General features: G+C 37.0%; 2 protein-coding genes across 2 annotated transcripts; one reads left to right on the top strand and one right to left on the bottom strand.

Moving 5' to 3' along the window:
• The first annotated feature begins 246 nt into the window (after nucleotides 1-246).
• On the top strand, nucleotides 247-16,775 carry LOC132162063 (Ubiquitin-associated (UBA) protein). The gene is made up of 8 exons (XM_059572308.2): nucleotides 247-380; nucleotides 493-593; nucleotides 7,387-7,527; nucleotides 9,369-9,435; nucleotides 11,333-11,484; nucleotides 11,616-11,717; nucleotides 12,150-12,272; nucleotides 16,157-16,775. The coding sequence occupies exons 1-8, from the start codon at nucleotides 356-358 to the stop codon at nucleotides 16,322-16,324; spliced, it is 879 nt and encodes a 292-aa protein (XP_059428291.1). The 5' UTR covers nucleotides 247-355; the 3' UTR covers nucleotides 16,325-16,775.
• A 1,786-nt stretch (nucleotides 16,776-18,561) lies between these two features.
• On the bottom strand, nucleotides 18,562-23,292 carry LOC132191625 (uncharacterized). The gene is made up of 7 exons (XM_059606711.2): nucleotides 23,214-23,292; nucleotides 22,076-22,580; nucleotides 20,922-20,974; nucleotides 20,653-20,717; nucleotides 20,484-20,562; nucleotides 19,630-19,935; nucleotides 18,562-18,963 (listed from the first exon to the last, which is right to left on the bottom strand). Exons 2-7 carry the CDS (start codon nucleotides 22,528-22,530, stop codon nucleotides 18,809-18,811), a joined length of 1,113 nt encoding a protein of 370 aa, XP_059462694.2. The 5' UTR covers nucleotides 22,531-22,580; nucleotides 23,214-23,292; the 3' UTR covers nucleotides 18,562-18,808.
• Nucleotides 23,293-23,821: the final 529 nt, after the last annotated feature.

The following is a 23,821-nucleotide window of genomic DNA, read 5'->3' on the forward strand; positions in this document are numbered from 1 at the left end:
GTTTAATGTTTATCTCTTTATTAATTCAATTTTTTATTTTCATATAAATTTTTGCTATATCTCACACAATACAAAGACTTCTAGTATATGTTAACTCAGAATAGATAAAAAAAAATAAATAAATAAAAAATAGTATATGTCAAATCCGATTTTCCACATGAGATGTGAAATAAATGAATATATTATAATATACAAAAAAAAGAAAAAAAGAAAAAAAGAAAGGTAAAAGGTACAAAAGCGAGAAGAAAGAAAAGGAAAGAGAATTCCACAGAGAAAGAAATCAAAGCAAAAAACGAGTTTCTTAAGAAAGTCGTTCTTTAGCTTCGTGTCTCCTCTCTCCTTCACTGAGAAGAAAATGAACGGTGGTCCATCTGGCTTCAGTGCGTACAATAATCTCATCATCTTCTTCTAATGTTGCGTTTCGTACCCTTTTCTCTATTCCTCTCTAATTCTCCGAACATTTCTGGGTTTTTGTTTTTTTTGGTGGCACAGACAATGCCCCTGTTACAAGAGCCTTTATCATTGCCTCTGCTCTCTTTACGGTCTTCTTTGGGATCCAAGGCCGTTCTAGTAAACTCGGATTGTCATATCTGGTACTCCTTTTTCATTTGATGTTTCTTTTTTAATTTGTTTTAGTGATTTAATTTGGTTGTCATGTCAATTCTTATCAATTTATTGCTTTTTTTTTAGATGTAATTACAAGTGGGTTTTTTATTTTCTTGCTGTTTCCGTGTTAATTGCTCGAACTGGGGAGTATAAATTATGGATCCTCTTTTGTTGATTAATTTTTGTTGTGTGTACTTAATGATGATCTTTGATTTTTAAAAGTGTACTTTAATCGTAGTTTTGAGTTTGTTTCCAATGTGGGCCATTTTTATCTTTCATCACCTTCATGAGAAATGATTTTAGCTTATGTACTATTGCCTTTTCAGTTGACACCGTAAATTGGTTTTGCGCTTTCCTGTACGAATAGCTAAATTGAGGTTGACTTGCTGTTATGGTTCTTCAACGCATGTTTAATTGTGTTTTGGGCTTGTTTTAATGTGGATTGTAGTTACTTTTTCGTCATCATCATCATCATCATCAGAGACCACTTTTAACTGATGTATTGTTGCTTCTGACATGTAATCAGGATGGGGTTTCTAATTTTTTGTGGATAAGCTTGAGTTGAGGTTTTAAATCCAGTTTTTCATTATTACTTGATTTAGGACAAAGGGCTCTTGTACCAGAGTTGATGTAGGACTAAAGTTTTGATACAAAATCTGATGTAGGACAGCAGCACAAGATTCTTTGTATATGCTTAATTAGGATGAAGTTTCGGCAGTGATTCAAAAGATTGAGTTTTGAAGATTTTTAACTTTTAAGGGCTGAAAACAGAACTTCTGGTTGCAGGATTTTTCGCTGGCAGTAGGAATTTGAGGGAATTAGGATTGTTTGGATTAGGGTTTGTGGTGGAAATGGCTTGAAAGATATGTTGGGTTTGGATTTAATTATGGAGTAACAATATGAGTGTATTTGGAGCACAAAATAGGTCAGTAAAGGAAGGGATCAGATCTGACTTGAGGATATGAACAGGAAGTGTAATATATCTGATTTTGTGGGTTTTGGAGGCTGGTAAAGGTGGGTTGTGCTAAGGTTTTTTTTTCATATGGATTTTTAGGGTACCAAGGGTGACAAATCAAAGTATGGTTGCAAGATTTCAAGTTGCTGGAAATTAAGGAAGAGAAAGAAGAAGATAATCTAGGCATTGCATTTAGTTTTCCTAAGCGATAGGCTTGGGGTTTCTTTGGCATCATCCTTGGAAGTTTTAAGGATTGTGAGAGGACTTTGGAGGAGATTAAGTATTTATTTTCAAACACTTTGTAGCTTTAGACAACTGCTTTGATTCTCTTTTGGTGATTAGTTATAATGATTTTCTTGCTCTTTTTGCCCCTAGCAGCTAAGTGGCTTCTCTTGTACACTTCCTATGTACCTGGAGGCTGTTACACTTTTAATGATATCCTAATTACTTGTATAAAAACAATGTCAACTATACAGGTGCTGGGACATGTCACTGTTCACATGACTTGAACCCTTATTAAAATATGCCTTCATAACACTAAGACCTTAATGTTATGAAGTAAGTGCTATATGTTTGACTTTATGGTATAGCATTAACTGCTATATGTTTGACTTTCTCATTTTTCTTCCCTGACATATTGGAAAGTGACATGTCATGCCTTGAACTTTGACGGGGCTTGTTCAAGGAGAAGATCATGTTTTTTTTCTTTTGCCTCAAGGGGATGACTCCTATACTGCGTTGTTTGGAAATAAAAAAGGACCTGTTTCATGTTGGGATGGAAGTCAATTTGTAGATACACGAATATGCATACTAGACACACACTTCTATACTGGCATAGTTAAAAATATATGCATTCATGATATCTGCCTTGTCACAAGAAACTGGAAAAATTTCTGAACAACTTGGCATTAGTGGATTCCTAGATGTGTAAAGAGATATGTTTAATTCTAAATTACTTAAACTACAGAATCAAGACAGAGAATGTGTGCACCATGGAGCAATTTTTTAATATGAAGTTATAAATTTGCTTTTGTTCATCTCTATGGAACTTTGTACATCTGTCCCCCTTCGCAATTAAGAATTAATGTTTTCTTCCAAGGCTTAGTTTGAAACTACATGAGATACTTTTGCAAGTATTTTATTTTTCATAAAAAGTTTCAGATGTAGAAAAAACTATATTATAGACAATATACGAAATATAATTTACTATAAAATTATCTTTTGATGTTGTAACTCCTTAAGAAATATAATTTAAGTAACCAACTCTAGTTGAGACTAAGTTAGCTGAAGGGGAAAAACGGGGGGGTTATGCTGACTGTTTTACTTGTGAAATCACATTGAATATGCATTTGTAATGGGAAGAGGCATTTCCCAAGATTTACTTTAAAATTATCTTTCGATGTGGTAACTCCCTAAGAAATATAATTTAAGCAAGGGGAAACTTCACTTACCCCCTTGAATTGTCACCCCTTATGCATTGTCCCTCCTAAAGTCCAAAACATCTAAATCTAGTATATCGAACTTTTAATTTTTTTGGTGGATCATGAAGCTTAACATTGTAGTGTGGAATGTGAGAGGGTTGAATGCCCTCAAAAAAAGGTTACACATTAGGGGTCTCTTGAAAGAATGGAAAGTAGATATAGTGTGTTTGATTGAGACTAAGATGGAGGCTATTTCCCGTAAGGTGATTCATAGTCTTTGGGGAGGTCAACATGTGGGGTGGAAGTACAAAGGTTCAAATGGTTTGTCGGGGGGGGATGTTAATGATGTGGGATAGGAGGGTAGTGGAGTGTAAGGAGGAGTGTGTGGGGCATTTCACTTTGGCTTGCTCTTTTCAAAATGTGGAGGACAATTGGGTTTGGGTGTTTGGGGGGGTGTATGGGCCGAATGAGGAAGGGGAGAGAAGGGCACTTTGGGAAGAGTTGGCTAGATTGATGCGTGTGTGGGAGGTTCCTTGGTGTTTGGGCGGGGATTTTAATATTGTACGGTTTCCTAGTGAGCGTTCTAGTGCTTCTTATTATTCTTCGGGCATGATGGACTTCTCGGATTTCATTTCAGAGAACAATTTGGTGGATATTCCGATGATGGGGGGTCAATACTTGGTCTAATAATCAAGATAATGAGAGTTGGTTGAGGATTGACCGGTTCTTGCTTTCTTTGGAGTGGGAAGATCACTACCCAGCAGTGTCACAAAGAAGACTTCAACGCCTGCTCTCCGATCACTTCCCTTTATTACTAGACTGTGGGACTCCTTCTGGAGGTAACAAGTGTTTTAAATTTGAAAATATGTGGCTTAAAGCAGAGGGTTTTGTTGACAAGGTTTCTTCTTGGTAGGGGTCGTATTTGTTTGAGGGTTTACCTAGTTATGTGCTTGCTAATAAATTGAAATCCCTTAAAGTGGATTTGAAAAAATGGAATGAGGAGGTGTTTGGGGATATTGGGAGGAAGAAGGAGCTGTTGGGAGGTATTAAGGAGTTGGATGAGTTGGCAGAGTCGAGAGGCTTAGATCAGGAGGAGAAGATTTGGAAGGTGGACTTGTTGAAAGATTTGGAGAATACCTTGTTGTGTGAAGAAATTCATTGGCATAAAAAATCGAGAGCTTTGTGGCTCAAGGAGGGGGATCGAAAAACTCGTTTCTTCCACAAGATGGCTAATTCTCATTGAAGGTGCAATTGTGTGGAGGTGCTTCGTATTAATGACGAATTATCCGGGGATCCAGCTGAGATAAAAGATCACATAGTGCAGTATTACCAAGGCTTATACTCGGAACAAAGCACTTGGCGCCCTAGAATGGATAACCAACGTTTTTTGTCTGTTGATGAGGAGGATAATAGGTGGTTAGAAAGAGATTTTGAGGAAAAGGAGGTTTGGGATGTGGTAAAAGGCATGGATGGTGATAAGGCCCGGGTCCAGATGGCTTTTCCATGGCTTTTTTTCAAGCTTGTTGGGGTGTTGTTAAACAAGATGTTATGGCGGTTTTCGCTGAGTTCCATCGTAGACGTCAATTGGTGAAGAGCTTGAATACAACTTTTATTTCCTTGATTCCGAAAAAGGCGGATGCGGTGGAGATGAAGGACTTTCGGCCCATTAGCTTGGTGGGAGGGGTGTATAAAATTGTGTCTAAGGTTCTTGCCAATAGGATGAAATCTGTTTTGGGTAAAGTCATTTCCTATTCTCAAAATGCTTTTATTGGGGGTCAGCAAATGCTAGATTCCGTTCTCATTGCAAATGAATGCGTGGATAGTTGCATGAAATCAGGGGTGTTAGGTGTTCTTTGTAAATTGGACTTGGAAAAGGCCTATGACCACGTAAATTGGGATTTTGTTTTGTATTTGCTGCATAGGTGTGGTTTTGGCAAGAGGTGGAGGGCTTGGATAGGGTGGTGTATTAAGTCGGTAAGATTCTCCATTCTTGTGAATGGTTCTCCAGAAGGCTTCTTTAACAGCTCGAGGGGAATTAGGCATGGGAATTCTCTCTCTCTGTTATTGTTTGTGCTTGTTATGGAGGCTTTGAGTAAGATGGTGAATGAGACGGTAGACCAAGGCCTTTTGACTGGTTTCTCGGTGGGAAATAGGCTCTTATTGGAGTTGATGGTCTCTCACTCTTTATTTGCTGATGATACTTTGATTTTTTGTGAAGCTTCTATCGAGCAAATCTGGTATGTACGTCTCATTCTTTTATGTTTTGAAGCTATTTCGGGTTTGAGAGTGAATCTGGGAAAGTCAAAGATTGTGGCCATTGGTGAGGTGGAGAACATTGGGGTATTAGCTAATATCCTTGGGTGTAGTGGAGTTGCCTATGAAGTATTTGGTCTCCCCCTTGGGGCGCCTTACAAGGATACGATTATGTGGAATGATGTGATCGAAAAGATGGAGCGTCAGATGGCAGGTTGGAAGAGAATGTATCTCTCTAAAGGAGGTCGTCTAACTTTCATTAAGAGCACTTTGGCTAATCTTCCGACTTACTTTTTGTCTCTGTTTTCGATTCCTACAAGTGTAGTTAAAAGGCTTGAGAAAGTCCAAAGAGATTTCTTGTGGGGAGGAATGGCAGATGAGCCTAAGCTGCATCTTGTAAGCTGGAACCAAGTCTGTCATCCCCTACGCTATGGTGGTCTTGGTATTCAGAAGCTGCACTAGTTTAATCAAGCTCTTTTGGGGAAATGGCTTTGGAGATTTGCGAATGAGAGCGATGCTCTTTGGTGTAAGGTTATCAAAGCTAAATATGAAGTCCAGGAAGGTGGGTGGTGCACGAAGGAGGTTTCGGGTTCTCATGGTGTGGGCCTATGGAAGCACATTCGTCAAGGTTGGATTTTTTTTGCCAAAGGTATTCGGTTTGAGGTGGGGGAGGGTTCAAAAGTTCGTTTATGGCATGATATTTGGTGTGGGGATAATTCTTTGAAGCAAGCCTTCTCGTCCTTATTCAGTATCGCTAGACACAAAAAAGTTTGGGTGAAGGATAATTTTACTTGGAGGAATGGGGTGGTCGAGTGGAATGTCATTTTTGTTCGGCCCGTACAAGATTGGGTGATGGATTTGGTTTCTCCTTTTTTTGATTGGTTGTATTCTTGCAAGATTTCCATAGGCTTTGTAGATCGTATTTGCTGGTCTTCGTCCAAGAAGGGTAAGTTTGAGGTTAAGTCGCTCTACAAGGCCTTGCTCCATTCCAATCAAGAGGTGTTTCCTTGGAAGAGCATCTGGCGTACTAAGGCGCCTCTACGAGTGGCATTTTTCGGGTGGATTGCGGCTCTAGGCAAAATTTTGACTCATGATACTCTGCGTAAAAGGAACATAGTGGTAGTGGAGTGGTGTTGTATGTGCAAGAAGACCGGAGAGACAGTCGATCATCTTCTTCTCCACTGTGAGCTCGCAAGTGCTCTTTGGCATACGATTTTTAATCAGTTTGGGTTGCATTGGGTCATGCCTTGCAGGGTGAGGGACTTGTTCGATAGCTGGTGGGCGGGAGGACAATCCCGAAGCGCGGTTGTGTGGAAGATGATCCCTCTGTGTCTTATGTGGTGTATATGGAACGAAAGAAATGTTAGATGTTTGGAAAATTCCACTAGGACTATAGAGGAATTGACTCATTTTTTCTTCTTTACTTTTTACTCTTGGACGGCCGCTTGGCTAGCTCCATTAGTGATTAGTTTTTTTGATTTTTTCTTTCATTTCTCTCCCTCTTAGGCCCCCTCTGTTTATACTTCCCCTTGTATGTGGGTTGCGCCCCTTTGCGCTTTTTATATTATATCATTTACTTATCAAATATATATATATTTTTTTTCAATGTCCCCTCTCCATTGGGATTTTCTGTTAAATCCCAACAAAATTTCCAAAATACCCCCTTATTTTTTTTAGAAAAAATATTTATTTATTTATTTTTTTTTTTGCAAAGATTGAGGCATGGGTATTTTTGCAAATACCGTTAAATTTGGACCAACACTTTAATCTTTGCAATTTTTTTTTTCCTAAAACAAATGGGGGTATTTTGGAAAAAGTTAACAGAGGGATGAGATTGCAAATAATTGAAAGATGGATATACTAAATTGAGAGAAATTGAACTTTAGGGAGACATTGCAAAAATAATGACAATTCAGGGGGGTTAAAGTGAAGTTTTCCCTTTAAGTAACCAACTCTAGTTGAGACTAAGTTAGCTGAAGAGGAAAACGGGGTTGTGCTGCCTGTTTTGCTTGTGAATCACATTGAATATGCATTTGTAGGAGGACTGTATGTTAATGTTCATAACCTTAAAGTCAGATATGCTTAAATTTTTTTTTCTGTCCTCTTGAAAGGTTACTATGAATTTATGTGATCATTTTATGTTTATGTCAGGATATTTTCGGGAAGCTTCGGCTTTGGAAGTTAATTGGATCAGTTTTTGCCTTTTCATCCACACCAGAATTGATGTTTGGACTCTACCTGCTGTACTACTTCAGGGTCTTTGAGAGACAGATAGGTTCCAATAAGTACTCGGTGAGCAATCATCCAGTTTGAACTATTGATGAGTTCGACTTCTATGTCTTATCCACACACTAATATATCATAAGTATCTTGTGCTTAATCAAAGCCATAGGATAGATGAAGTAGATACTGAATTATGACTATCATGCAAATTTCCAAGGATGTATGCAAGTGACAAAAAAATTAAAAAGCATCTTTGTGAAGCTCACCAAGTGTCATCTTATCGTTTTTCTTGTGCCTGCCCAAGAGGCCTTAGAAACTTGTAGTATAAGCATTCTGTTGGGCAATGCGAGTCAATATCACTACATTTTGTATCTCCCTACAAACATGCCTTAAAAAGGTTATCATTTTTTTCCCTGGGGTTGGTGCTTTATTTATGTTGCTTTAAAGCATTTGGTATGGCGCCAGTTACCTAAAAGTTACATGAGGTGACTGGGAAAGAGTGAGTGTTTTGACTGTTTCAGGTGTCAGATCGACTCATGACATCAAAACCGTCCTTAGATTTAATTAAAGAAAATATACAAAGATAGAAGCGTGCGACAAAGATTTGTTTCTGAGAAGTGTTTCTTCTAGTTACTCTCAATTACAACCCCCATTGAGGGAATTTCATATTTGAAAATAATAGACTGAATAGTTCTACACTCCCATAACACATGGAATGTATGAAATGGTATGGTTAACCTTCCGTCTGCAAAAAGCCGCACATAACAGACAATATGGAAAAGCGGTTTAAATTATGTTGTCAGATGTAAATACATTCACAATCCTTGATTAGGGCAATTGTTTTTCATAAAATAGAGATTGAAATTATGAAGTTTTATGCCTTGAATCAACATATACATTAAAGTTAGAGAAAATATTTAAAAGGGTGAAAGACTCTTTCTCTGGGAAAAAAAGAGCTATCAACTTGCTTTATTTGGTTGGATGGCTGGGACTTCAGACAGTGACTAGTCTTCTGTTAGTGGCAGCAACTGGTTGAGGGCAAAAACCTAACCATGCTTGAAATGAACTGAATGGAAAAGGTTCCCAATCTAAATTCAACTGGTGCACTTTTCAAATTTGTGGCAAATTAAGATGATCTAGTGATTTGTCATTCTTGATTTGGTGTTCAAATTGTTGACTGTATTGTCTCCAACACTGTTGTTAAAAACTCATCCCGACTCTTTCTGAGTTGAACTTGCCCTAACTCTTTATGGCTCAGCGCATGCATGGACACTGTTCTGTTAGTTGTTTGGTGGGGATCCCTAAAATGATTTATTTTTTCTTTTGAGAATTTATACTTGGAGCCTACCTTAGGCTTTTCTTCACAGGGATTGGGGCACACAAAAGATGAGTGAGCTTAACATGACAGGACTAGCATTGTTTGTTACACTGTACTTAGAGAATGATTTTTTTTTTTTTTTTTTTTAGTTGGTTGTATTCCTATAACTGAGAATTTGGTAAATGATACCAAGTATATATGGATGCTTGTTTTATTGATTAATCGTATTCAAGTGTTCTCTGATATATGATATTTCTTAATTTGGTTAGTAATATCCTGTTGATTCTTGTATACTTGTTATTTGTTAACACATTTACCAAGTATATATGGATGCTTGTTTTATTGATTAATCGTATTCAAGTGTTCTTTGATATATGGTATTTCTTAATTTGGTTAGTAATATCCTATCGATTCTTGCATACTTGTTATTGTTAACCCTTCTACCAATCGGTTATCAAACACCGGGGAAAAAAAGTGGAAAAAAAAAGAAAAAAGTACAGCATAAAAAAACAGAAATTAATTCTTCTGCACTTTGATATATTGATTTTTTTCCCCCTTTTTGATTTTAAAGTTTGTCTGCCCCATTATGCAGGTCTTTATCTTGTTCTCTGTAATAGTTTCATTACTCTTTGAGTTCCTTGCTCTAGCGCTACTGAAAGGTATGCATTGCTCCAAATTATGCTTTTCTAATTTATCTGTTTCATAAATCTCTTTTGTCGCTTTATTTTATTTTTTATTTTTTGATAAGTAAACAGATTTTAAAATTGGGAGAAAATAAAATAAAGTTGGTATCTTTTTTTTGTTGCTTTATATCTTCTAGTTCACATTTTTGTTTTTATGTAGCCTTGTGGTTTGAATCCACTCAAATAGAGATTTAAGAAAACATGCCCATAGATCCGAGCTCATTCTCTCTTGATCATTGAAGCTTTGAGCATTTCTTTCTCTTCAAATGTACCACATTAAAAAGAAGGGAATTGCGTTCCAAACAATATTGATATCATTCCGGCCTACCCTTCTATTCCAACACACCGAAAGATCCATTACCCATCTAGGCATAACTCACTTTAGCCCAAACATCTGAAATACCATGATCACAGCTTGCGACATCACAATGAAGAAGAAAATGTTTGTGGTTTCCCCACTCTTGTTACACATCTAATACCAATTTATAACTATGATGTGATACTTGCGAAGATTATCCGAAGTGAGAATTATCTCAAGGGAAGCTGTCCAAGTAAAGAAAGTCAATCTCAAAGGAGCCTTGGTCCAAACGCTCTTCCAAGGGAAAGGGGAGTCACCATTAGGAACCTTGTAAAAGGATTTGACCTAAAAAGGTCTTCTTTTTAAGGGCATCCAACAAAGCCTATCATTGACCTCCCAACTCACCCTAGCGAAATACAAAACATTTAAGAAAGAGGAGACGGAGTCCACCTCCCAATCATGCATCAACGTGGTGAAGTTAATGTTTCAATGAATCATATCATTGCTAACACTCTTAAGGTCAACAACCATTGCATCCCTATTCCTTGCAATGCAAAATAACTATGGAAAAGATTCCTTCAAAGGACGATCTCCACACTATAAGTCATGCCAAAACCTGGTACAAGAGCCATCACCTTCCTCCACACTATTAAAACCAGAGAAAACATTCCACCCCCTCTTAATGTGTTTCGAAAGATTCACCCCATCAGCTCCAGTGACTCCCTTTGTACTTCATCCACCCCCAAAACTCCCATACTTCTTATCCACAATCTGACACCAAAAAGCCTCTCTCTCCACAACAAACCTCAATAACCACTTACTCTAGAGCTTGATTGAAAGTAGTCCACTTCTTGATCACTACCCCTCCAAGCTGAATAGGAGTACAAACCTTCTTCCAATTAACAAGATGAAATTTAGGCTCATTATTCAAACCACCCCACAAAAAATCCCTCTACAATTTTTCTAACCAATTAGCAATGCCAATGGGGATAGGGGAGAGGGAAAGCAAATAGGTGGGAAGGTTGGAAAGAGTACTCTTAATCAACGTTACTCGACCACCCTTAGATAAGTAAAGTCTTTTCCATCCAGCTAAGCAGAGTTGGATGTAATTTCTTTCTTATTTGTACTTCTATATTATATTTTGGCTATGACTACATTCATGGCTTGACAGGGACTTACTTCCTAAGTCTAGTATAAACTCTCATATTGTTAATCATGGCTTAAAAAGGAAATTAACAATGTTGTGTGGCTATCAATTTCCTACAAAACAAAATGTTGTGTTGCCAGGTTGATTTTTTATTTTATTAAATTATTGGGTTGTATTATGAATAACTTACTCATTGCCCCCATTGGGGGAAAATTCTGATTCTGCCCTTGCTGGTGGATAGAGTTTACTCTCATTTATATCTGGGATTCCAGGAAAAGGATTGTGCATAGTTTAAGTACTTACCCTATTTCTTCTCATGATTTCCTGCATTTTCTTTTTCTTTTTCTCAAATACTATGGTCAGTAGAAGGTTATGAATTCTGCAGTTATAGGCTTCATGTTAAAGTAACTCGTATTTATTTTTGGCAGATCCTGCGGTCAACCAGGTCACATCTGGACCTTACGGTCTTATATTTGCTTCATTTATCCCATTTTTCTTTGATATTCCAGTATCAACATGGTTCCGTGTATTCGGTGTGCGCTTCTCTGATAAGTCTTTCATATATCTAGCTGGTCTTCAGGTAAAAAGTGAATGTGGTTTATACGTACTGTTTATGGTGCAAGCTAGACCAAATGTGTAGTTCTTTTACCATATTTTGCCTCCCCATCTCCCTTCAGCCACTAAAATCTAATTTTAGTTTCTGTCTTGCAGCTTCTTTTATCGTCTTGGAAAAGATCTATCTTACCAGGGATATGTGGCATTCTAGCTGGTTCCTTGTATCGTTTGAATATCTTTCATATCCGCAAGGCAAAGGTCATTTATCAGTGTCACCATGGGAAAGAAAGATGTTTTATTCTTTTTCCTTTCTGCCATAATATTCAACATGCTTAGATGACAACTTGGTATTCTGTTCAAATATTTCATAAATGCTTCGTTACAGCTGTGAGCTTCCTACAAGGCACATTAGTGAAGCTTACATCTTGAGAGTGAATTATGGGTGTGAAATTATATGTAGTGACTTAATTGGAACTTTCTTCCTACGCATGGACACATTCCACTCACAATAGTGCTAGACGTATAAAATTTTTATTCCCTTCCTCTGAAACTGTTTCTTACATCTTTAAATAGAGAATCTTTCAAATTGTTTATGAGGTTCTCTTATTTGCATATGTGGCAATTGCTTCTGCTCAGGTTGAAGTTGATTAAAGTAATATGTGATTGTGTATGTTTTTTCTTATGTTACAGTTCCCTGAGTTTGTTACTTCATTCTTTTCACGGCTTTCTTGGCCAACCATGGGGAGTCCGCCTTCAGCACCAACTAGGAATATTGTAGGAAATGCACCATCCTATGCAGGTCGCCGAGTGGAGGCAAGTGTTTTGCTTAATGCTTTTAATCAAGTCTTTAATTTGCTTAGAACATATTTTTACATAGAGTTGTAATTGAAATAGCTCAAATTAACACCGTACAGAGTCATTTACCTAATGTGTTGGTTTTAAAACCGTGAACCGAGAATGATGCTGGGGATATTCATTTGTATAGATCCTAATATATGCTTTTAACTCATTTTACATATAGGGGCCTCTGTATTCCCTAGACATTCCATTTTATGTGGACATTGTTGAAATTGAATGAAATCATTGTACTACTTTTCATACCCACTGGTTGTTGATTATATATGCAATAAACTAGGGGCTAAGCTCGTCAGTCTGATTTTTATTTTCTTTGCATATCTTTTGGAAGTTTTAGAATATCATTTTGCTAGCAATTATATCAATTTTTTCTGATGTCGATTGCATTTAATACCTAAAATCAACTTAATGGAGAAAAGTTTTAGATTTTAACTACCCATGATTCAGCATGCAGGTTTTTGGTTTTAAGAGTCTTAAACATTGGTTGAAGACCACATTTTTTTTTTTTCTTTTGATAAGTAATGCATGTCCAATAAGAATTGTAACGTTCCTTTTTCTTTCTTTCTTCTTACGGGTGCATTCATCAAGCATTAAGTACAATTAAAAAGATAATTTTTTCTTCCATGGGCTTCCTTCAAGCATTTTTTTTGGAAGTAAATCAATCTCATAGTCATTAGAAAGCGCAATCTAAATACATAAGAAGCATACAGAGAGACTCCTAATTAGGGAGAAAAAGAACACAAGTCCATAAATTCAGTAAAACTAGAAAAGCAAGGACTATTATATAGCACCATCCAAGCATAAAGAGGTTTGAACATAATAGCTTTTAACTCAATACCAAACTCTCACAATCTTTGAAGCTCGTCGTGTATGCTTTCTCCAAATGCACCACATTAAGCACAAAGGAGCCATCCTCCAAGCTTCAAAAATGAAACGGCTTCCTAGCTGGCTTTTCCAACCAACCAATCAACCAACACTCCACCACCGTTCTAGGCATGACCCACTCTATACCAAAAAGATGTAATATCAAAACCCACAATTCTCTAGTCACTTCACAGTAGAGAAGAAGATGATCTATGGTTTTCCCGCTTCTCTTGCATATGCAGCACCAATCTACTACTATAACATGCCTCTTTCTTAGGTTTTCCAAAGTTAAAATCTTCTTTCCTAGCGCCGTCGTCCACACAAAGAACTATACTCTCGAAGGAGCCTTATTTCTCCAAATGCTCTTCCAAAGAAATGTGGAGCCAGTGGGAGTGCAAAGTGCATGAGAAAAGGATCAGACTTCAAACGTCCACCTTTTGGGACGAATTCAACAGCTTTTATTCTTGCCACCTTGTCTCAACCTGAGAGTACAAAAGATCAAAGAATGAAGTAACCATGCCCACCTCCCAATCATACACTAGTCTGATAAAGGACATATTCAATTGAAGATTGCAGTTAGAAAATTGCACATAATTTGCCACCCTAGCTTCCTTACAATGAGCAATACTAAACAATTCCGAAAAAGCTGCTTTTAGGGGATGATCCTCACACCACAAATCATGTTAAAACCTGATCTTAGACTCGTCTCCCACTGAATATTTGACAAATCTAGAGAAAAAATCCCCACTCCCTCCTAATGTTTTCCCACACCCCCACTTTGAAGGGCACCACTGGAACACCATCCTCTCCTCATGCTATTATATTTGGTTTCCACCACTGATCTCCACAAAACCGAGCATTTTGCCATAACTATTTCCCCAAGAGAGCTCAGTTAAACTGAATAGGATTTCCGACTCCCAAACCATCAAAGCAAATCAGAGAACAAAGACCAACGACTAGATGGAATTTGAACTCGTCACCAACTCTATCCAACAATAGATCCCTTTGAAATTTCTCAATCTAGTTAGCATCACTTATGGGGATGGGAAAGAGGGACATATAATAAGTAGGTAGATTGGAAAGAGGGTGTTTAAACAGTGTCAGCCTACTACCCTTGGACAAATAAAGCCTCTTCCAATCAACTAAATGATGTTTTATTTTTCCAACAATACCAAACCGTATTGATTTAGCCTTGTACAAAGCTCCCCAAAGAGGACACCCTACAACCAAGCTTACAAACTAACCTCCAACATCATCCACATCACTAGTAAGGACTAACTGTGATTTAGATAAGTCAATCTTCAACCCCAAGACAACTTCAAAACATAAGAAGAGACAACGCATGATGACAAAGATGATTAGGATTTGCCCCACAAAAGATCAAGGTATTATCCGCAAACAAAAGATGAGAAGGAGCTCGTTATTTTTCCTCGACCCTACTGAGAAACTTGATAAGGGCCCCCAATCCACTGTGCAGACAACATTCTACTCAAACCCTCCATGACAACCACAAACAGCAGAGGAGATAAAGGATCTACCTGTCTTAGGCCACAGAAACTATTAAAGAATCCAAAATAGATCCATTAATCAGAACGGAGAAATGTACCATAGAACTATAGTAAGCTATCCAAGCTCTTCATTTCTTCCCCAAAGTCACATATCCTCAACAGATACAATAGGAAACCTCAATTAACATGATCATAGGTCTTTTCTAGGTCCAATTTACGGAGCACACCAGGTTCACCTCATCTAGTTCGGCTATCAAGACATTCATTAGCTACAATAGCTTAACCTACAATCTGTCTCCCCCTGATGAATGCATTTTGACTAACAGGATGGAAGTCCTTAATATCCACAGCCTTAGCTTTCTTGGGGATAAGGGAAATAAAAGTTGCATTGAAGCTCTTTTCAAACTTCCCTTGAGAATGAAACTCCTTGAAAACATTCATGATATCCTATTTAAGGACCTCCCTTGAAGATGATAGTCCTGGAAAACATTCATTGCTTCATCCATTTAAAGTCTAAATTATAGGGCAATGGTTGGGAGTGTCATATAGACCGGCCAAGTTTCAAATAACCTACAGTTGGCTATTGCAAGTGAAAACCAACCCAATGTTAGTTCTAAGGTGCCAGTGAAAGACTATGCTCTGTCTGTAAGTAAGAGAATGCATATTATGACAGTTTGTGGTTTGATCTGTTAGAAGGGAAGCCAAGTTGATGTAATACATTGACACGTATCCCCGTACCTTGAATGTTTGACCAAAACTTTTTTATTTTATTTTTATGAATGGATAAATTGACCAAAACTGGAACTTCGTTTTGGGGTTTTTTTTTTTTTTGATAAGTAATGTTTATATATCAAAAGCGTAGAGGAGCACAACCCTAGTACACAAGGAGTATACAAGAGAAACGTCTAAATAGAAGAAGAGAAAAGAACAAGGAAATCATATCTTTCCTTTGTTCTGGGTTTTTATCATATCTTTAAAATTATATAGTATCTTAGAATTCTTCAAAGCCCTGGCTAAATAACCATAGGACTCTAAGTAAACCTTACGATGTTGGAGATGTAGATTGTCATTAGGCAAGAAGTTTGTGAAGCGTAATGAGCAAATATCAATATGAACTATAGTTTATTAGCCCTTGGGGCGCCTGCGCTTTTAATGATATTTTGATTGTTTATCAAAAAAAAAAACTATAGTTTATTAGCCAATACTCATATGGTCATGTATAGTATTTCTAAAAGCCTAAACAACTTAGCTTATACAAGACGGGTAGGGAGCCCCTGGTCATGTTTAGAAGTTATTAGAGGACAATAACTAAACTTTAAGGTGATTTTTTTGGTCAACTCATCTGATTGCTTCTTGTTTGCATATTTTTCTCTTGAAACTGATGTGTAAAATATAAGCTACATTTGTGTGAAAGTTCTTTCGTACTACAATTATTTCTCTAGAGGATTTTATTTTCTCCTATGGTTACAGAGAAACTACCCTTCTCCCATGCCATCATCCGTAGAGCCATCAGAGGACTCTATTGCTACACTGGTTTCCATGGGCTTCGACAGGAACTCCGCCCGACAGGCACTTGTGCAGGCTAGAAATGACGTCAACGTGGCCACAAACATGCTTCTCGAAGCGCAGGCTCACTAATTCATCGACATTGTTCTGTGAAATGAAACTGATTGTTTCTAATTCGGAGACAGAATCCTTATTCAATTCAGACATGCTGGTCAAACAAATTTTCCCTATCTGGTGACCGGATTGATATATGCTTAGAGAAGCCCGGTCAAGGTATTCACAGAATCTTTCTTAAGGGTTCTCTTTCTCCCCCCCCCCCCCCCCCCCCCCCCCTTTTTTTTTTTCCTTCCTTTTCATTGTAAGTGTTAGTTTCTTTTTTCTCCCCTTTCATTTTGAGTGTAGCTATCAGTTTCAAGATAAGTATTTTATACACGGATGACAGGAAATTAGGAGCATGTGCAACTGTTCACACCATATGAGAACATGGATATCCCATTTGAAAGAGAATCAGTTGCGCATGTTACTTAGGGTTGAAATCTATTTGGAAATTGTTGATATAATATTCACATTCACTTCGAGTACATACAGCTTGGACCCCAACCCCCACAGAAAAATCATCTTCATTTCGTGGCCAAGATTTAAAGTTAATGCATGTAACGGTGTAGATGATTTTACATTATTTAAATTCCAATCCCTTCCCCCAGCTGGCTCTCTCTCTCTTAACTCTGGAAAGGAAAATGATAAGGATAAATGTGAAGAGAAAAAAGTACTTATCTTTACAAGTAATCTAAAACTCTCTTTACAAAAATGGGGCATTGGGAAGGAAGAAGGTTGGAAAGGGGGATGGAATCACATGGAACAATACACTCGTATGATACATTTTGTTCAAAACTTATAGTAAAGATCAATTATTTTTTTTATTTTTTTTTTGGGCATATCGAAGCAGGCCGAGATGTTAAGAGGTTGCGGGTGTTTTCCCTTCTAGACTATTTCAACGTGAATAAAAACTTTATAAATAAATTCTTGTCCGTTTTAACTTTTTATTTTATCTTTAAATTTAAACTTGCCTTTAGTTAAAAAAAAAAAAAAAAAAAAATACACTTTACCTCCTTAAAGTTTGTGGCGATTTTTAATTCGATCTTCAATGTTTTAATTTTGGCAATACACCTTCTTAAATTTTCAAATTTTTGCAATTTAACCAGTTGTGTCCCAAACTTCTTGTATTGTCCATAATTTTTTATTTTTACAAAAAAATTTTAAAAAAAATTGCCACCATTTGGCCATTTTTTGCACTTCCAATTTTTTTTTTTTAATAAAAAATAAAAAATAGCGGCAATATAAAAATTTAGAGATAACATTGGTTGAATTGTAAAAATTTGGAAATTTGGAGGGTGTATTGCTAAAATTGAAATTTTGAAGGTCGAATTGAAAAACGTCCCAAATTTTGAGGGGCAAAGTGTAATTTTCTCAAAAAAAAAAAAAAAAAAAAAAAAAATCAACTTAGTTCTTATGATCGTAAACTTATATCTGTCTATTATTTGAAGGTTAAAGTAAATTAGCTTAATTACCAAAAATAGCCAAGAGGTTATTGTCTTATTGGAGAAATGAGAGAAAAGAAAAATAAAGTGGGTTTTGTGAGTAATTGAAGGCTTATCCGCTGCGCATATCTACATTTATCAGCGAGAAACCATTTTTCCCAACATTTCTGAGCCTACCCAATCCACTAGGTTGGCTCCCGATTCGGATTGGCTCAGGCTCGGTGTTACCTTTTAGATTTCCGACCGGGTCGGGTCAGAAATTGGTAATCAACCCACAAAATTGATTTTTTCAACCCCACCCGAATTTATATTAAACCTTATATAAAAAAAAAAAAAGATTTTGTCAGGTTCAAGTACTTAATTAAGGGTCAGTTGTGAATATCATTAGATCATTAACGGGTATAAAAGAAATCTAGAAAATTTTCCTACTGATTTGTGCGCCGAGATTTGCATTATGGTGAATTTTGTGAAAAATTCAGGAAGAAATCTCTAATGATTGGATTGAATCCATCCACCAATAACAAACTTGATTTTGGTTCAGGATTTTGGATAAATGACCATCAAACAGCCACCCTCCACAGTGATCTTGTCAACACCTAACTTTGATTCTTTAATAACTACAAGGGTAGCTTTGGAAAAGGTCACCCAAAATATTAACATTTTTTTTTTTTTTTTTTGGGAGTAAATATTAACTATTTGATCATATATAACAAGGGAAATATAATAAAATAAAATAAGAAAACTGACATATTCCTATTAAAAAAAAAAAAAAAAAAAGAAGCTCAATTGAGAAGATGATATTTGAAAAAAAATAGAAAGCAAACTAGTAAGAATACCCAAAATGCAGGAGAGCAATTTACTGAAAAAGCTTCTTCAATCTTCTACTGCAGCTCTCGTGGCAAAATACAAAAAGCTTTTGAGAGGCCTCATCCGTTTGCTTCTATTAATTTAAGGATATAATACTCTTTGTTTGAGTGTTATCTAAATATTATTACTGATAAAAGATTGTGACCACTTTTACCTTTGGAGGACTGGATTGGCAAAGAAACACATTTGCCTCACAATAATAATAATAATATTAGACACTGCTGATGTCCACTCGGCTTCTATGGAGCTGAAAGGCTGGGGTGATCCAGCTCCCACAACTGCATTGGATGCCTGACCAATTGAAGTAACCCAACCGGCCTTCACAGTGAGCACAGCACAACTTCCCCTCCAGTGCACCTTCTTCAACTGCGTCACACCATATATCAAAACTAAAACTTCAATTATTTCAACCATGCATAGATACACATGAATCTATGTACGTATGCACAAGCAGAAGTACCAGTATTTACTTCACATATACCATTAGATGTAAAAATGGTTAGGATTTAAAGTTTATACATCTAACAGTAGTGTACATGATTCCACATTATTTACATTTTTTTAAAAGATGTACCAACATTGAATTCATATACACTGACCATAAAATGGATATTAATTATCCAATTCAATTGAAATACAGAGAATCCTATTCCTATTTCACAGTTTTGTTTGCACTAATTGCCAATGAATTCCTGATTCCAAGATAATCCCAATATAGCAACTGCAAAATTCATCATGCATCACTATATCGGAACACTGTAGTAAGATTGCAAGAGAAATTAGGTCACAATTGAATTGAAACCCAGCATAAAAGAGATCTAAGAATGATTTCACAAGCTCAAACTTAACCATAGGATCACAACACAATTACACCACTTTCGGTTAGCCCAACCAGATGTAAGCACCAAGAATGGGACTCGTGTCATGGCTAAAGTTCGTAACACAGTTACAGCTCATCCCACAGTACGGGAATATATCTAGAGCTCAAGAGTACTAGTCCAAAAATCAGAAACTTCGAAAATAATAGTTTACCTGCTGTCATCCATCGTAGAGGCTCAACAAAAATGGACGAACACTCTGTCTCATCAGACTTGTAATAAGGGTTTCCGCTTTTACGCTTGTTCCACTCAAAGGATGTCTCACCCTCCCCTGGGATGTGATCTACAACATTCTCCTGCAATGCAACAACTCTTCGGCATTTCTTGCAGCGGTACGCAGGAGTCTGATTATTTCCTTCTTTTGAAGCTACTTCCAATTCCGAGGAAATTTCGGTAGACAGGCCGGGATCTGCCCCAAATTTAGAACTGTCTATCTTCTCCCCACGGTTATAAAACTCACCTGAAACCATGGGAGAGAACTGGATAAAACAATCCCTTTTCATTCTCAAGCGCATTGCAGTAAAAAGAAGCAATATCAACTGAATAATGCACATGGGAATACCAAGCTTTAAATAAACTTAGACCTATTATCACGCTCACTGGTGAATTAATTGTTACACAAACTTTCGGAAATTATCATGTTGAGCCAAAAGAATTGTACATCAACAGCAAGCAAATTAAGCTCTTTCGATGCTCTATACACCATTTGAGTGTTGATTCTAGACCCTTATTTATCAAGCATAAGACCATAAAGCAGATAGTTAATAAGCTCTAACTTAACTGATACCTCCTCCCTGAATAAGAACGGTATGGAGGATGAATGGAAAAGAACCTTTTTTAACAAATGACAGGATTAATTCTGATTCCATCCCATAAATCTTCACAAATCTCACACCTAAGCTGGATCGACCCTCAGACCTTCTCCTTTTCAAGAGTAGAAGTACCACTAAGAAAAAACCTAAAAGGCAGGTAAAGCTTGACAAAGGCATAAAGGGGGAAAAATTGTACCCAGTACTTTCAGTCGAAAGCGCTTGTATACTGGGCTTGCATGGTCAACCTTGAAGCCCATCTGCTCAAACATTTTTAACTGCAATGAGAAAAAGTAAACCATAAATTTCTAATAGGCTCAACATTACACCTTAGAATCACCATGTGATACAGAATTTTAATGCATTACCTGCTCTAGAAAGCCATCATTGGGGCAAACAAACTCGCAGCTATGCCGTAAGGATTCAAGCGCATCTGCAGGGATGTGTCGGCAGAAAAAGAAAATAAAAAGAAGAAAAAAATTGGGAATGCCATTTAAATTTGAGAAACGTCTATAATATTTTCAATTTCATTTGACAAAATGTCCATTAAAAGTACTGGAAACAAAACAAGAAGCCACAGGCATGCACCAATTTGTAGACATAAAGAACTTCAAACAGATAATTGATTTGTACACACCTTCTTGAGATAGATGTTCTGTTCTCATAAGATATGCCGTAAGAATAGCTGCACTGCAACAAACACATGCAAAGAAGGGTGTAAACCCTAAAACTTGACAATTAAGTAATCCGGAAAATGTAGTAAAATATAAGCTTCTGCTAGACAACTTCTGCCATTAGTTAGTAAGCTGACATATAAAAAACACTCCACTCTACCTTTATACGCTTAAGGACTGTTGGAAGAATTAAAAAAAAAAAGTAAAAAATAATAGCCAGCAAACCATTTTTAACAAATAAATACAACTTTCAAATCCATGATTTAAAAATCAAGTACACAGCAAACTTCTTGTCATGTGACCCACAAAAAATGGTATTAGGATGCAACTTATCCATTTTGTAGAATTTGAAAGGCAACTCAACCGATCCGAATTTTGAATTTTAGGGCAAAATTTAAATTCCTTGAACTGTATCGATTTTAGGTCTCTCTTTCAATCTTCTTCCTTTTTCTTTGAGAAGTTCAAGGGATTCTGGCAATCTTAACAAGTTAGAGAATGAAATCACCAAGCTACATTGCTGAGGCTGGTTGTCAAATAGCATAATTGAAGGAAAAAGACTTATAATTTTGGAAAGGCGCAAATGTGTTAAAAAACGTTTTCATGACTACAATACAAATTAAAGTGCATTCTAGCATCAGTCCTAAATTCGGAAACTTCACTAGCCCAAAATAGTGTTCAATTTTATTGCAATTTGTACTTTATCAAATCTTTATGGATCTGCAACTATAATTATCTTTGAAGAATTTTCTAGTAAAATTTTTTCTATTTTTCATTAGTTTTTCTCACTTTTCCCTGTTTGTGTTTGTATCTCAAACATTTGCAACTTTTGATAGTTCTTCAAGAGCTTGATTGAATGTTAAGTATTTTACTACACCGACTTTTCTGTTTTGAGGAATAGTGCAAATCCCACTTTGATCCTTCTCAATCTAAGACCACTAAAAGCCAGGGACTTAGTCATAGCTATAAGCACGCTACAAGAAAAATATGATAGGCACCCAAATGACAGAATAGTTTTTAGTAGTAACTTTTGTTTCCAAATTACAGCAATACGTAAAGCTATAAACCTAAAACCAGCCAACCAACAATATTTGTTTTTTTGATAAAAATGTATATATACCTTCTTGACACGCCGGCAAAGCAGTGCACCAAAACAGACCCCTCTTTTCGGCTCTTATCAATGAAATCGAAACAAACATCCAAATAATCCAGAAGGTCCTCACTCTCCATGTCTCTCAGCGGCACAGCCATCCTCACCAGCTTCAAGTCCTTGCCTGCATATTCCAAAGAGTACAAAAGCTTCTCCGGCGACAAGGAACTCTTCGACCCCCCATCACCACCCGAGGCATTCTCAGAACCCGAACCACCATCACCGCCACCAGACCCTCCAACATAGACCTTCTTGATTTCCTTTGTGGGGATAACGAGACCGCTACGCCATTCGGAGAAAAACGATATCGACGCCGAACTGAGGACCGATAGAATGTGTGTGATCTCAGTGCTACCTTTTTGGAGAATGTCCGCCGCGTCGCCGATGTTCCCGATGAATAGATTCTCACGAACACGGTACGGCATGACAACACAAGCACACAACGGATTCCGCCCAAACCCTTGAAAACTTTTGCCTACAAAAAAGTTTAAAATATGAATTCACGGTTTTTTACGCTATTTTACCTGATCATCAAGCAATACTAGCTCAGCTGGAAATGAAATTTTCTGGGAAAATGCTAATGTTCTGTTTGGCTGCAGAGAAAATGAAGGAAAAGAAACTGCAATCACATCACACATTGCTAACAATCAATTATTTTCTTCTAAATTAAAAGCTCCAGGTTTAGTTTATTCGAATTTTAGTAGGAAATAAAATCTAATCATAAAAGGTAATAAGCAATCAAATGGTCGCAAAAAGTGTCAGTAAAATTAATCTCTTTGGGTCTATTTGGCTTCTGAGCAAATGTTGGAAAGCAAGAATTGAAATTTTGAAATATCGGCTCCGGTAAGATGAAGTTCCATATCTCAGAAAGCACCGCGACATAAATGATAAAACATACAATTCAAAAATCCACCTTCTCTCTCTCTTTTCCTTCGTTTTCTCACCAACCAAACAGATTGAATTCTAAAGAATCGGGGACGAACCCGAATAAAAATCGAAAATTATATTCCGAAAAAAATTGAATTTAAGTTTAAATCGAAAATCGAAGTGAGTTTCATCTGTCACTTTCTATTGAGAAAAAAAGAAAAAAGAAAAAAGAAAATCAAACCTGAAATCTCGGAATATTCCGGCCACTCTCTCTCTCTCTCACTCTGCACTTATCATTTTCTGTTTAATTACAGTGTGACTATATAGTACTTGGCACGTGGGAGGCTTGTAACGTGGGCTTCCGCCCGTGCGAGATTTTGTAAGCTGATTTTGGCGGCCCACGTATATAAAACAAAGACGTGGCTTTTGGGACCCACCACTTACTTTCGGTTAGAGATCAAGGCCGCCTGATGACGTGTAGAGATCAAGGCCGTTAACGAGAGCGATTGGTTTGCTTGCCGATACTGCTAGTGGCTCGCGTGTTCACGATGGACGATCAGACTGGAGTTTGAGTTTCCATCGAAATCGGACGGCCATCTGAGTTGCCATAAATCTTGGTCCATAGAACAAGATGAACCTTACAAGCAGCTTACAATTATAGATTTTTCTTTTCCTTTCTTTATCAACCTCAGAACAATCGGGATCAATCGACCTATCCCAACCGGCCAAGACGCAAGTCCATTGGCACATATTAAGATAATTTTAATTTGATTGTTTAAATACTTTTTTTTTAAAACATATAAAAAATATAGTTTTTTTTTTTTTTTTTCTAAGCAAAAAGTCAAGCGA

This window comes from Corylus avellana, chromosome 10 (genome assembly GCF_965113065.1).
Source record: "Corylus avellana chromosome 10, dhCorAvel1.hap1.2, whole genome shotgun sequence".
Lineage (NCBI taxonomy): Eukaryota > Viridiplantae > Streptophyta > Magnoliopsida > Fagales > Betulaceae > Corylus > Corylus avellana.